Source organism: Ptychodera flava, chromosome 9 (assembly GCF_041260155.1).
Source record: "Ptychodera flava strain L36383 chromosome 9, AS_Pfla_20210202, whole genome shotgun sequence".
NCBI lineage: Eukaryota > Metazoa > Hemichordata > Enteropneusta > Ptychoderidae > Ptychodera > Ptychodera flava.
The window spans coordinates 41,181,401-41,197,479 of NC_091936.1; the positions used below are offsets into that span (position 1 = coordinate 41,181,401).

At 35.1% G+C, this 16,079-nt stretch overlaps 1 protein-coding gene across 9 annotated transcripts in view; it reads right to left on the reverse strand.

Annotated features, from left to right (window-relative positions):
* The window catches only part of LOC139141010 (putative sodium-coupled neutral amino acid transporter 11), a 65,124-nt gene that overhangs the window by 17,035 nt on the left and 32,010 nt on the right, over positions 1-16,079 (reverse strand). For all 9 annotated transcript variants that reach the window (XM_070710563.1, XM_070710562.1, XM_070710561.1 and 6 more), the window contains 3 exons: positions 8,419-8,557; positions 7,365-7,439; positions 1,321-1,455 (listed from right to left, as the gene is read on the reverse strand). In XM_070710563.1, coding sequence (XP_070566664.1) covers positions 1,321-1,455; positions 7,365-7,439; positions 8,419-8,557 — 349 coding nt within the window. The remainder of the gene's footprint in view (positions 1-1,320; positions 1,456-7,364; positions 7,440-8,418; positions 8,558-16,079) is intronic.

Sequence of the window (16,079 nt, forward strand, 5' to 3'; positions counted from 1 at the left end):
TTTTTCACCTGCTTAATATTTTACTACCGGACAAAAAACTTGTGTCTCTTGAAATCGAAAATGTACCACAGCACGAGAATTGTAACCATAAAGAAAGGGCACGTTGTGACTCTGGAAGTGCAGGAGTGTTCAAGTTGTGGATCAAAAATGCGTTTTCAAAAAACACTGTATATGAATCATGTAAAGACAAAACACACCTAGCATGATCTATCTGCTTTGTTTTTGATATTGTTATAACTTTGATATTGTATATTGTATTCACTTTTGATGTTTTTGATGTTTGATCTGTTTTCAAAGCGACGTGTAAGTCGGCTGGAAGCTTATCATAACTGTATTTTTTGTTGGACGAATGTCACTATGATACATTGACTAACAATCTATCTAACTAACTAACTAACTAACTAACTACAACCATATTTTGTTATATAACGCAAAAAAAACCCTCAGATATTTCAGGTCAAACTTTGATGTAGAAACAAAAGACCAAAGGATTTGTAAAAACCATTCAAGGGAAAAAGAAACCCTCAAAGGAGAACATGGTCAGGAAAACTCAAGTTTGACCATTATTCTGTATAGATTCTGACATAATTCTCATGTGAGTGATTGCAATGACACTGTCAGATGTTCAGGAAGATCACCGTATCCTTATGTATTGACCTTTTAGATATACATTTTTTGGATTAGTTTGAAGACGGAAACGCCACTAAATCCAAGGAAATAGAGATTGCAAATGCAGTGAAATGTGGCATAATCTTTTTCATTTAAAGTTTTATTACAGACATAAACTTTTATGACTCCCCGAGCACATGCAATTTGGAACATCTTCGACATCTTCTTGATCTTCGGTTTACCATGGTAACAGAATGAGCAAGTTTATTGAAATACTGATGAGAAAGTGTTAGTGTTAGTGATAGTAAGAATTAAATCCTAGTTAGATAATAAGAAATCAACTTTGTACAGTATTGTAAATTGGAAACATGACAGAAATTTAATCAAAACACAGGACATAATCTAATCAAAATACAGAGGACGTGAAACAGATAAGGTCTGCATGTGTACCACATTTGACCTTTTGTGATAGCAAAGCTGCAGGCAGAGTTTTAAAGAACAAAGACAGTTGTTCTCATGATTTCTGTTGTATAAGACATATTTCTTCATTCTTTTATCTTTTGTTACCTAATTGTTTTATACATGTCTTTGGCACTAATTTCATTTATGGGAAGAGGTAACATCAAGGAAAGAGAAAAATCTTGTAATAAGTAAAAAAGTATGGAATAATAATTAAGACCTAAGGTTTGTGAAAATCAAATATTGTCTTACCTATAAATGGGTACAGAAACTGTATTGCTGATAACCAGACATAACCAGGCTTACCAAATGCTGCCCTTACCAGATCCTGGTAGTTACCCGTACCAGAAAGTTCACCGCCCTTTATCAGAAGAACCATTGAATAATCTAGTGATAAAAAATTAAAAAATGACGCAATCAAAATTTATGAAATATCACAGTGATACAACTCAATATATGTAGTGGAAGCAGTGTGCGAAATTAACGTCGGTCCAACGGTCCGAGACCGACAAATTTCTCGTCGGGCCGAAAGTTTTTAGCAACATGTCGGTCCTTATGACCGACTGGAATTTGGAGTAGATGATGAAAATTTCTCCGTCAAGACCTGTAACAGATGCAGATAATGACTAACTTTGAATCATATGATTCAGACTTGAATGTCATGCACCTATCAATGTTTCTCCACCGTGGGAGTGCGTGGCAACAGGGGATATTGATCGCACTTCGTGTCCTGGATTTATTTTGGTGCATCAATGCGATACAATATTATAATAATACTTGTCTAGTGAGTGTAACCCTGGTAATTTCAGCATATCTGTGTCATATGACACACCCAGTATCACTTCACTAATTCCACACTCAAGTGTTCGGAATTTACAATTACACAAATGTACATAATACAGCCCTTCACTTTATCAAACTGATTCCGTTTTCTTTGCTTTGATTTTAAATTGACGCGTTCTAAACACAAAACGGTTCATAGAAGAGTTTAAGACAAAAACCAACTACGAGTACAGTGCTGTTGACTAATCATATTTGGTTTTGAACATGGAGGTATATTTTTACCTCCATGGTTTTGAACTACGCCGAAAACAAAGATAAGATGTTAATACACGACAGCCCAATAGTATTACCTGCAGTCGACAGTCAAGTTCACGTTTCGCTACGTTTGTTTCTGGAACGCTAGAACATCTTGCTTGCTCGTTGGTCTTCAACCAAAGTTCACAAGACCGACTGTTAGCACGTGATAACAAGTGTACATTTTATAAAACGGAGCGGCCTTATCATAACAGTTTTGTAACAGTTTTGTCGAGTATACTCTGAGAGGCCGAGAGTAGGGCTTCAAATTGTTTCGATGTATACCGTTTTACGACAGGCATACAAAACTCACCGTCATCCTAGGCTGTACGCCTAAATATCGCAAAAAATACGTCTTTTACCATTTTACGGTATGATTAACTGATCGTGTCGCGATCGTTTTTAGCAGAGTCATTTTAAAAGGCGATGAGACCCAGCAATCGCTTAGTCAAAACTTTTCAATAAGAAAATATGCATTCATTTCCGCGAGTGGCGACGTGTGCCATTCATGTTGTCTGCAATTTCTATAATTACGATTATACTTGTTCTTTTAATTAAAAGTATAACTTCACCTGTTTTTTCATGAATGCAACAGAGGCCACATTTAAGCACATTTATTTTTTGAAAAATTTTGAAAGTAAGCCATACGTCATATCAAAATACATACCAAGTATTTTCTTTCTTCTGTTTAGACGTAAGAAATTATTCACACAATTACCGTTTTCAGGGTACTAAGGTATTCACTCACTCCTCTACCACTCACGTTGGCTAACTTCAGAAGTGATTTTCAGCTCGCCAACCATTTTCAATCAATCACAATATCACATGCCCTGGTGTAGTGTACAATTTTACACAGCCATGTATAGAACGGTATCTGCTAAAGTGCAGGCTGCGGGTTGCGGTTGCGGGCTGCGGGCTGCGGGATTTTAGAATTATGGCTAGATTTCTAATATATGTAATATGGCATTTAGTATATAAGAAATAAAACCTTTAGGTGTCTATTATCAATAATCATGATCAGGTCTATCGTACAGTATCCCTTTTCCTGCCAAGTCCATATTTCAACATCAGGTCAAGATGGTTAAAATTAATGAAACACAACATATTCCATATTGTGTATTTTAACATAATACTGTACATTTGAAGGCTGTTGAAAACATATATGCTGTAAAATTGATTCTTTTGGACTAAAGATGCTATAACAGACCATACCAAGTGGGTGGAAATACGTCATGTTTCTGAAAATCAAAATCTGCTAAACTAAAAGCGGCGATTCCGAGGACCAATTTATTTGTTCCGAGCTGCCTGGCCATCACAAATAATTTGGGATCTGAAATCACTTTTCTTTCTTGCCATGGATGTGAGTGAGAAATAATACCAGACTGACAAAAAAATTCGCGCCTCGGAAATGTCGCCACTTATCGCGGAATGAAAATTGTTACATTTCTAGTATCAGGCCATAGGAAGTAAATTCTTTGTAATGCATCTATTCACAATTCGGTTCTAGGGCAACACATACAGAAAATTAAACAATGCCTACTTAAATGCAATGTGTAAGGAAAGATTTGACTTCAAAAAGCGTAGAAGTGTTGTGTATTTAAATGCCGTGTATTTTTCATGAAATCTTTAAAAAGAAAAAGACGTACGACAATGGACTTAGCTTACTTTGCCGTTTCGGTTCAACCGAGGTCACGACCACAGAGAACGACATTCCGCTAACATTTTACGCGAGAATTTCAGCGGGAAAAACACGTCGGTGCGTTGACTTATTTTCAGGAATCGATCTAATAGGAATATTTTTGGATGAGTTTGTGTTCTGCAGCTCTCAATAATTGTGTATCTCCTAATATCATGAACATATTCTATGACTTGCACCTGCAGCATGATAGTCGCTCCATATGCATTTGATCCAGCGTGACTATGAAAAGTTTCCTAGGACTATTATCGTGTTCACCACAATAAAATAATTTTAAACGGCATTGAAAACGATTCTGAAAATTGTGCTTTTATCGGCGGTTGAACTAATCTGAAGTGTGAGAAGGGCATGGCATTCTATGAAAAAGTAACAAATTATTAGGCGTGTCGAGTTTCAACGAACCGAAGTTCATCTCCCAGTTCATCTGTGCTGTCAACGATCCGAAACTTACTTTTAAACTATCCGTCCTAATCATTACATAAAAAGGTAATATAGCGAGTTGTTGTGAAATCTGTCTTGTGTTCATATTATTACTCATCCGTGTTCAGTCATATCATTTCGAAAGCTTCGATCGGCAGTGCGCTGTGCAACGGCGAATGTTGGATGGGAAATGGACTATTCTGACGTTGGTGGTGCTTTACCAGATGTAAGCTAAAATAACGGCATTATTCAAGAAGTTCACGGCTTTTATTCCATAAACAAATACATCTAGATACTATTTTAGCATTTATTCTATCTACTAGCGAAAATGATACCAAAAATCACACATTTTTTCATGCCCGCAACCCGCAGCCCGCAGCCCGCAACCCGCAAAATAGCGCATCCGGTATAGAACATCATCTCCCATAGACTATCATGAGAGACAAACTGTCTCGCTTTCATCACCCTCACGTAGTCAGTGCATGAGCCTGTATTCGCCGGTCCCTGGGTGTTTGACATCATTTTGTGGTCCGAAAGTGGGGGATTTGACATGGCTAGAGAAAAAGGCATTGCAAATCCCCTGTTAGTCCCATAGTCCCCCCTCCCGTGGTGGAAAACATGATAAATGTGTGCACATGACAGTGAGGAAGATGAGGGCTGTGATCTTTTTCAGATTCCAGATCATGTAGCTGAACGATGCATTCACTTACACTATTCTGCAATCTATGTGAACAATAGTCCTTTTGTATTGATAAAAGGACATGAAAAATTAAATATTACAACATTCAAAAGCATAGTAATTAGTCGAGAGAGTGTTTACTTTAATGGTCGTTAACAACTGCATTTATTGAGGACCGGCAGTTTTCTGTAAGGACCTGAAGCTTTGGCTTGGTGCAGGCCCTTATGACCTGAAGCTATTTTCTCTTAATTTCGCACACTGATGGAAGTCTGAAATTCTGTCAATTTTATCACACCTTCTCTTTGGTAAATGTTCCAAAACCACAGCAAAATTATTGTAAGCCTAGGGAACATAGAAATAAAATTCAAATTGAATAGTTAGTAAGTAATAAGCATTAAGGTCTGACGATAGTAATCTTAAAAGTAGTCTGAGGTAGAATTTAACTCAGGGACAGATATTAGGACACTCAAATTTTTCCAATACTCTTCTGGTCTACAGCCTGTGCGGACTTATTTATATGCTCTTGGAAAAAGAAAAATTTTCATAATCTTAGTTTTTTGAAATTGAAAATTTTATATTTCTCCATAGAGTTATAAACACAGAGATGGCAGCCATTTTGAATTTCAAATATCAGTAAATGGATTTGTTACTCTTGTACCGAAATTTTCATGGTGACCCGCATTTTCATTCTTGATTTTGAAAGAAAATGGTTGAAAATTGCCTTGAGACAAGTTGACAAGTTTGAGCAAAAGTTTAAGTCTTTCAGTTTCCACGCTCTTAGTAACTTAATTGACAGGTTTTAAGGAAACCAGCTGACCGACCTGTAATTCTTCATGTTACTGATCTACTCTCCATTACGCCTAGTTGTATACGTGTAAATTTTCACCATCTTCTGATTGAAACTGAGAGACACCAATCAGTCTCGTACTGACACTTATACTTTAAAAGATCAACTGCTTGTTGCCAGAATTCTGTCTCAGGTACATTATTTTAAATTTGCTTTCATTAAATCACACGATTGACAGATTTGCCAAGTTTATACTCAAACACTACTGTGAATATTAAACAGACACCTCAAAAGAGTAATTTATCTAAAGTCTCATTGGGCAGGGTAACGACCTAATTCATTGAGGTCATGGGTCATTACAGGTCACATTCTTATCAAAGTAAAGTTCCAGCCAATTTATTTTGACTACCTCATCAGTAGTCTCAATGTGAAGGGAATACTAAGCAATACTATAAATTGATAGCTCTGTGATATATATGCAGTGTTTTTGCTAAGGGCGGTAAGCAGGTAAATATTACCGGGGTTCCCCAGTCATTTTACCTAGGTTCCCCTTGGTATATCAATGCCATCAGATTAGGAGACAGAAGAAATGTTACTGGGGTTCCCAAGCCATTTACCAGTGTTCCCAAACCTTAGCAAAAACACTGATATGGCCTCTAAAATGATCCAATAAATGGCAAAGTTTTCTATTTATTTAAAATCAAACTTTAGATTACAAGATTGGGAGTTCTTTTAAATCAGTAGCTGCATAATTTTGTACCTCCATCCCTATCCCACCACTTTAGCACTTAAAACGTATTTTAAGACATCTAAGGATTAAGATCACCTGGGAATATGCAGGGGTGAGCCATCCCCATTTTTTTAGAATTTTTATTTGTGTGTTGATAAATTATAAAAGAATGCATTTTCATAACAAAAGGATATGCAAATTATACATTGTTTTGTGGATTTTTCAAACCTGCACATAACATTACATCTATTTTCCTGACTTTGTGCTGTGTAGATCTTGTGTAGATTGCAATTAACCATTTATAGACCTTCTACCATATATCTTATGAGTGTAATTTTAATGAGTCTTGTCAAAAACTTTGGAAAAACGTCTAGGATATGAATGATAGAAGTGTAAAACTCATACTATATATTTTTATAGCCCCAAACAAGGGACTACATGTATGTGCCTAAGGGTCGGTGACCATTCGCCTAACGTAAGGAGGGCAAATGGTCTCCAGCCTCACCGTGGCAGTTTTCACTACAAATGGTTGGGTTTATTTGCAAATGACAATCATATGCCTTACTTCCATTTTAGATGAAAATCCGTTATAAAATAGAAAGATTTTCTTCGCTGAATAGTGCATTGATATATTTAAATCACTGTTGTTTATTGATTTTTCATGGTCAATTTCCTAGAAACCAGATTTCAAAGTAAAACATGTAATTTTAACATTTTTAAATCCGAAAGTTATCAAGTTGAAAATAGTTCCGGTTCACTTTCAGTCAAATGATGATTATACGGCCTGCAACGTCATTGATGAGTTACCATTGAATCCTATGGAGTGTGTGACATTCAATATACGAGGCATGTGATAAAAGACTGTGCAGCCCTTAAGGAATGTTTGACTTCTAAATATTGGACTTACCTGTGACAAAAGAAACCAAAATCATGAGAATAATACCCAGTGGTAGTCCAGCTAAGTTCATGGCATACGGCATTCCTTTGGTGATGAGGAAAAAAGTACAAGAAGTTGATTACTGGTCTCTTCTTGTCAATGTGAATCAAATAAATGAGCACTCAATTTACAAATGAATCAGTTTGCCATTCTCTCAAGATCGATAACGCTTGCACAGGGTGTTTAGAAAACAATGGATGGTGTATAATTTGCATAAAAGTGAATTCACTTGAACTACACTTGCAATGTGAAATTCTATGAAATTTTTTTCGGAAACAAATTGTGAATGATGAAAACAGATTTTCGATTCCTTTTAATCCCATTACAGAAAAATCACCATAACACCAAGTTAAGATATTCTTTTACAATTTTTGCAATAAGTTTTACTCATTATTCATCAAGCATCCTATACAACTGCACATATTTTAAACTGAAACGTCAAGCAATTTTTTAAATTCAAAAACACTGAAAAATGCTAAAAAGAAAATGCTGATGCACAAAGGAAAGAAAAAAATAACATTTCGACCAATATATGAGTATCCACTTGGCTTTACATCAACCCTACACCTGCAGTAAAAACTTTAAGAAAGTCAGAGGCTATGTAAATTTGGCTTTCCCAGTTACAAGCACATGTACATGACATGAATTTCTAGTAGACTGAACTCTGGGAATGTGAAAATTGACTTGCTTCATGGAATGAACAGAAGAAGAATGATACATTATTGCAACCTGTCTAAACAAAATGACAGTCACGACTCCATGAAGAATTTCTGAATTAAAGTATTTCATGCTGTATGCCGTAATCTTGGCGATACCAAATTTGTTATGGGGGTGTCAGCCACACCACAGTGGGACAAAGGAGTGTTTAATCCCAAAGGATTGCCAATCAAATGTATATACGTATATGTAAGCTGAGGAAATGCCCTCAATGACTCTACTTCACCAACAGAGGGCAATTATAGCCACTACAATTTAATCATTGTCAACTGAATGATTAAGTATTAATTAAGTGCATTGAACTCACCAAGTATACCGGATCCGATGATGCTGTTGACTGTATTGAGGCTTGCACCGGGTAGACTGCTGCGGTCTCTATCATCACTTTCTCCTTTGCTAACCTCTTCTGAGTTAACTAATTGTGCTTTGTCATCTGTGGTTTCAAACTGTCATGAAAATACAACAGGACAACATGATGGCCAAATGCCATTGATTTTGACTGTCGGGGAAAAATGTTTAGTTAACACTGTATATACATGCACTCTTACTGTTTGAGGATTCAGAATCTCTGTTGCTGAAGAAAAGCGTTTTCTATTTATTAAAGGAGGAAAAAAGGAAATACTTCTCTCATGATCCAGGTCAGAGGTCGTGAATAATCTGAACTGTAATATAGAATCTGCATTGCTGATGCAATAGATTTTCAAAAATGAAACATATATGTTGCAGACACTTTTGCGAAGTTGTATCAATGCTGATCTCTTCTGTTCATGAACAACTATTTTCGAATGCAAAATTTGAATGACATTGCCAGAATTAATTTCCTGAAAGCTTTGCGAAACTGTCATCTTTCATTTATCAATTCCGCACTTTTGTCATGCTACATGTCTTGTTGATTGTGAGACGCAGATGATGTACAGTTTATTTCTGAAAGATCAGCATCATCATATCATTAAGCATTCAATATTGAAAGGAAAAGTGGTCTGGAAATCTATGAAAAGATGTTATCAAGAAAATTATCCTGGTTTTGCATTCCACGCTTTTGAAAAAGAGATTAAAGTAATTTTGCTCAACATATGGTGCAAAGAAACTGATATGAGCTGGTGAAAAAAATGAATGAGATTGCTAAAGATTCATACAACATGAAGTTACTGTGGCTTAATTTTTCTTTCTGTGTAAATAGATTTGTTTGTGTGAATCCCAAGTAGACAATACACATTTTATCTTATACATATGGTCATTATATCAGACGAAAAATCCTCTCTGAGGAAATTAATACCTGGGCTCAAAGGTCAGATCACTCAGAATTAGGAACGAAAATTGATGTCTTCCCCGACAGATGTCTGGTATACTAGGTTCTGCCATTTGGCCAAGGAATTTTGGAATATACTTTCATGCTCTTTAATTGAAATAGAAACATTCTCGACAGTGGACCAGTCAGAAATATAAATCTGTATCAACTGCACCAGTATGTATGGCACAGTGGATAACTGTAGTTGGTCAAGACTTGACAAATTGGACATTTACTAGAAATACAGTTAACATACAGTTTACTTTTGAAATTTATTTTAAACTAGAACTCACAGTGATCTTTACTTTTCAAAGTAAGTCACGTAACAACATCAAAGCTGATACATTATACGCCTGTTTAACATTGTTTCATGGATGTTTGTATCAAATTAAATTATTAGACAATACTTATTTTGCATTTCCTTAGTGGATGTCCTTCATTTAATAGTCACATAAAAAAAACTGACTGACCAAAGCACAATGCTGTGACAAATCACGATTCCTGAACATTTGATGCAGATAATAGATATTTTGAATGTCCTTAATGAGTGAGGTTAAAAAGCATATAGCCATTGTGAGCTGTGACATTGTGTTTGTGAAGTGTTTTGTTATCTGAGTGTTCAAATAACCATACTTATTCAACTATAAAACATTTATGATGGATTATGGATGGAGGGCAGAGAAATAATAAACACAATACATTTATATGATCCAAAAGGTGTATACAATCCCTGAAAGTTATTCAATGTTATGAAACATGTTCTTCACTCATACGTTTCATCTTTGTGAGATTGCTGTGATACATAACGCTGACTGCAATTGTAGTGCTTAATCACACACACAACTTGTCTTCTGCCCATAGAACTTTGAATACATGATATTTGTTAAAATTTTAGTAGTGTTAACTTTTGCTTTGACATCAATCTATGAGCCATCATGTTTTTATGGTTTAGTCTGGTATTTGGTCTTCAAAATTTTTAGTTTAAAATTTTGAAAAAATTTGAAAATTTTGAAAAATTGGAAAAATGGCTAAAAAGGATACTACAATCTTAAAACAGATGAGATTAAAAAGGACAAATAAAACAATGCATGTTTCTGGTAAGTAAAAGTACCCTATTTAAAACCCTTTGACCCTGAACTTTTTTAGCATCTTCAAATATCATGAAAATTTAATTTTAAAATTTGCCAAATTTTGCTGTTCTTTGATGAGTCACATATAAATCAAGAGTAAAATGAAACGAGTTTCTGACCAACCTATCTTATTTCCTGATGGCATGTTAAGGGAAACGCGCAACATCTGTTTTAATGCCAAAAAGAAATCTATTGCAAGAGTGAAATACGTCTGTACACTGTTTTGAAATATATCTTATGTTGATAATTCATGCCTAACAAGACACTAAGATACTGAAGGTTGATGCATCATACGGTCAATTTCAAAAATATATTAAACTACCCTCAAATTTCCGCTGAGGTTTGTAGCATTTTCCATCAGCTGTTCTATCATCAGCATTACTCCTGTATTTCTAATTGACACATTGTCATGTCTTTCTTTTTCTTTTAATTTGTTCTGTTAGTACCGGTAGGTATTATCATTCTTTAAACCACTCTGATCACACAGCATGTTTCAAAACGTTCTCCAGTACTAGGAAAATTGACATAGATTTGAAACAACAGTGGAAATTTTCCTTCTAATGCCGAGATGTTGAGTAAACTGCACTGATCAATTGTAATTCCAGACAGTCTTGCTCGAGAAAACATGCAGTACCACACTTTGTCAACTTCACCAGGGATAGCTAGACAATCAATTTTCCCAAGAACTCACCAGGCACCAATTACCTGCATACGCAAGGGCAATCTGGATCTAGGCTCCTTCAATTTACATAGTAACAACTGATAGGGTGAAAACGTACACGCAATCACTCTCACGCTGAGACGCTGCATTTCAATAAATTCAAACTTATGATAACCATCAAATTTTTTACTGGTTCAAAAATTTGCACTGTTCTATAAAAAAAAGTTGATATAAGATCCCAAGGTGATTTCACTGTACAGGTGTATAAAATTGAAAAATCAAAAGAATAACAAAACTTTTGTGTTCATCTTTAAAAAATAGCGTCAATGATATGACACTGTGCTCCTCAGTTCATTTAGCGGTAGGGATGCACGGAGAGAGGTTTGGGGAATGTTGCTGAGAAAGATGCAAAGAAAAGGTTGAAATGTGAAACTGTAATAAAACCTATTGTATTTTTAGCAGTGAGCGTCCAGCTTGGTAAACATGCCATCTTGTACATGAAGGCAAAAAACATAATTTTCACATATCCACCAAACTTGGAATTTGCATAGATCAACATAGATCATCCATATTGATTTATCTACAAGATTTTGTATGTTCCTTGCTACAAATTCTGACCCAATTGAATTATAACAGGAAAACAAGCACGCATGATTGGACAGTGTGGACTGTGTATTGCATGCACTACATCTGCCGTGATGATGGATTGCCAGACGACCACAGTACTGCATCAAAGAACTGTAGTTTAAAACGAAAATATAATTCTAAACAAACTTTCTTCGTGTCATTGATAGCCTTGATTTTCTTTGGATATTGAATGGACACATTTATTAAAGACGTCACTTTAGCTTGTCATTGATGGTAAAATGATTTTTTGCAGAAACTTGATCGGTCCAGCCAAGTACACATGCTTACTCATAACAGCTGGACTGCGATGATCACAACATTGTTTTGTGATATTCCGATACAAAATTAAAATAATTTTATTAATATGTCGCATTGACTATAAAGTTGCAAATGTTTCCTTGGGTGTTGAAACATGTTAGCATAGTGTGTTACAAATCAACACACCAAACAGCAATGTTCATGTAAGAACAACCTGCTTGATTTCCATGGACTTTCTGGTCCGCCCATCACACTGGTATGTCTGTTTCCCCTCTAGCTTCCGAAAATTCTTAGTAAAGTTACAAATTCAGTCTCAAAAGTTTTGAGTAAATTTCAAAATTGATTGTATTAATTAAATTGTCAGTTATCAACAAATTCCTTTTGTATGCCAATACAGCTTATCTCAGAACCGGACATACTTATATACACACAAGATTTGGCAAAGTAGTAAAGTTACAATTCAGTCTCAAAAGTTTTGAGTAAATTTCGAAATTGATTGTATTAATTAAATTGTCAGTTATTACCAAATTCCTTTTGTATGCCAATACAGCTCATCTCAGAACCGGACATACTTATATACACACAAGATTTGGCAACACCCTGACAATTAGATAATCTTCAACAGCACTGATTTACATTTAAAAATTATTCTATGTGAAGTAATTCTTCAATTACAGATACTATGACAGAAGAGTTCAGCACTGCCAAGATATGAGTATTTTGAACCAGAGTTATGAAAATGACTGAACTGTGTCACAATAAGTTTCTTTTATTAAATCAATCGTTTCATTTTTTCTACTACGACTACTAGTAAGATTGTAGATCGTTTCATTTTTTTCTAAGATTGTAGATATTAGTAACTTTAAACCAGGAAAAAATAACAATAAGTGGAAAGGATCAAAAGAAATCAACTTATTTCTTTCTTTACATATTACAAAACCAGAAAGTAACACATAATTCTAATTTAAGTGATTTAAGGCTAGTTTTACAAGCTTACTTGTCAATGTTTGATGATGGAAAGAAACAAAAAACACGAATAAACCTCAAAAGCAACAAAATTCCAAGCATAACATAACACGATGGTTCAGAATGTTCATATTACAAAGTTTACTCAAAATGTAGTTTGAAAACGACTGCTGTACCGCGGCTACTTACTAAAAGTCTGTTGAAAAAGAGTACTAAATATCGTTGTTTTTCAGGTCAACAAGTGATTGAATCAGAAACATGCGTCATGAAACAGTAAAACAACAACTGATAAATAAGTAGCTTTTCTCAAGAGTAACTTGAAACGCCTCGCCTGAAAGAAAATCTCATTCCGTTTCACAGAAACCACAGTCCCTCTATAGAGGGACTGTGCAGAAACTGACTGCGTATTCGAGCGCCACAGCAATGAACGGTCGGGGAATCCACGCGAAAAATCACTCACACGTATGTACTCATCCAAAACATTGTTCACTTTTTAGCTGCATGATTCAGCCTGCCAAAATTATTTTTATTTTGCAGATAAATAATTGAATTTCTTACTTTTTTATTCCGTTTGTTGATGATATATTTTTAGATGCTCTAAAAATTTCAAAACCCGCTAAAAAGCGACTATTTGGCCAAAATTCAAACGAAGAACAGGAAAACCAAGCTCGAATCATGGGCTATTTCTGTATGAATAATCTCAGTCTCTATACGCTTAGGCTTATTGCTCTCGCCGATCCACGATTTTTGCATTGAAATTTTTCACTCATTTTCGTTGATATGACGTTGAAACTCCAGGAAGCGATTGAGAAGAAAGGGTTACCTTGAATTATTGAGGTTTTGATGATAATTTGCCAAATTAAATGAGAAAAAACACTACGCAAATTTCCACACGCTTACACACTGAATGTTTCAGAGGCCGGCCTTTCATGTTCGTGTGGTACAACATGTGATCATGGAGGTAGTAGGAGACTAAGGTTTCTTGCACGGTCGCGCCGATGAAATGGAAGCTGAAATTTTCGCTCGTAATTTTACAAACGAAATCGTAAATCCACTCAAAACTTTGTATTTTTTTGACACATTTGAATCCCATGAGGAACGTAATTCATTCTCCCCTGCACTGTAAAAGGAGATCGAAACGACATGCATGTCACTTTGTCAGAACCAAACGCACGCAAGATGTCCGTCAACATCCACCAATCTCGTAATTTACACTAACAGAACAAAAACAATTTGATCGAGCATGGACGTTCTAACGTCAATACATCATTGTCTATCGCATTTTCATGTAAGCTAATACACTCACACGTACGCTCATAAGTTCAATTATAATGTCAATTCACACGATCTGGTATTTTCGCTGATAGTGAGTGTGCAGCGTGAATGGTATGCTATAGTCGTTAGATAACACTGATCACGTGGTGTGACAAAATAGTTTTTACGGAAGTTGTTGACGGAAATGACGTCAATTTTGCCTCTCCCAACTCTATAAGCTTCCTCAGTTACGTAACTTCGTCTCTAAAAAATTGTCACATTCAAGATGAGAAACTTGTCTTGTGAAAAACAATCAGAAAATTTGACATAATAGTCTCCTTACACTCTTGGCTTTGAATGTCCCAGCAAAACTCAACATTTGATTCATGGAATGACATTCCAAGAATTTGTGTCAGCTCTGTCCTTTCATTTGGTCTACATCAAAGAATTTTGACTCAAAGACTGAAATTTTACCGACACTGAAGAATTGCTGAAAATATTTATGATTCAAATGATGCAAGAAAGTCTGAAAACAACCAAGTTAACTCAACCTACTGACATAACATTTGTACAATATATTCAAATTAGTTCACAAGTAATCAACACAGGACTTTAATGGTAGCACGTCAATTAGAGTCTATTGCAATTCTGGATTCTACACTCATCACAATCAAGTCAATAAACTTGTGAAATTGGCAATAATGCATCTTACTTTATCTTACAGAACCAATTAGGGGATAATTTCTTTCTTTGATTACAATCGCAACTTGTCATCCATTCTAAATTACAGCCTTGAAAAAGTTTTAATTTTTTTCGATGTAATCCATGATAATTTGACATTCATGCTGCATGACTTTCTGTGATATGAAATATCTCATTTCCTATTTTTCATTTTTGCAACAATAATAATAGTAATATTAATATCATATTCATAGCTTATAAATAATATTTTCTGTTCAAACTGTATTGTTTATTTCATTGACAGAAAAGTTCATACTTTGTATCTTTGCTCTAATGTTAGTGATCTCCACGTACCTCTGATTAATCTTACAGTTTTAAATTTATGGCATGTTCATTGGGTTTTTATTTTAATTATTTATTTATTTATTTATTAAGATATATCCAACATAAACCATAAAAAGGGTCTACATAGGATTGGGTGACCAAAGCAGGTGCAAATCACCTACAAAGTCAGTTCCCCAGACCACACTACACAACGAGCAAAAAGAAAAGCTGATGTAAAAATGTCAACAATTTATGATAACAAAATATGATTACTGAAAAATATGATAACTCTGGTTTGAAGACTCTATAATTCTTGCATGACAAAGGGAAGCCTTCATGACTTAAATTACATCAATTACTAAAATATTAGTACAGTTTGTTGACAATTTTCAGACAGTGAAATAACTCAAAAATAATCCGTCAATGACGCTGTACCTTCTCTAATGTGTGGCCAGGTCAGGTAATTGGTTGTTGGCATGGAGTTGTTGGTAAATAGTTGATGATGTAGGGGCATGAGGTGGGATATGGACCCAAAGAACCCAAAAGATGATTAAATACATCAATCAAAAAAATTCTAAGCTACTGTATAAACTGCCTAAAGATAGTTCAATGTGGAAAAAAGTTAAACAATTCAGAAATAAGAATTAACAGTCCAAAATAGTAATGACGCACTTCCTTACTGACCTGAGTGCATGTGAAATACACAACCTGGCATCTGTAAATTAAATGTATACCAAGTGATCATTTCCAGTCACTTTTAACTGTTTTTAATGGATTTT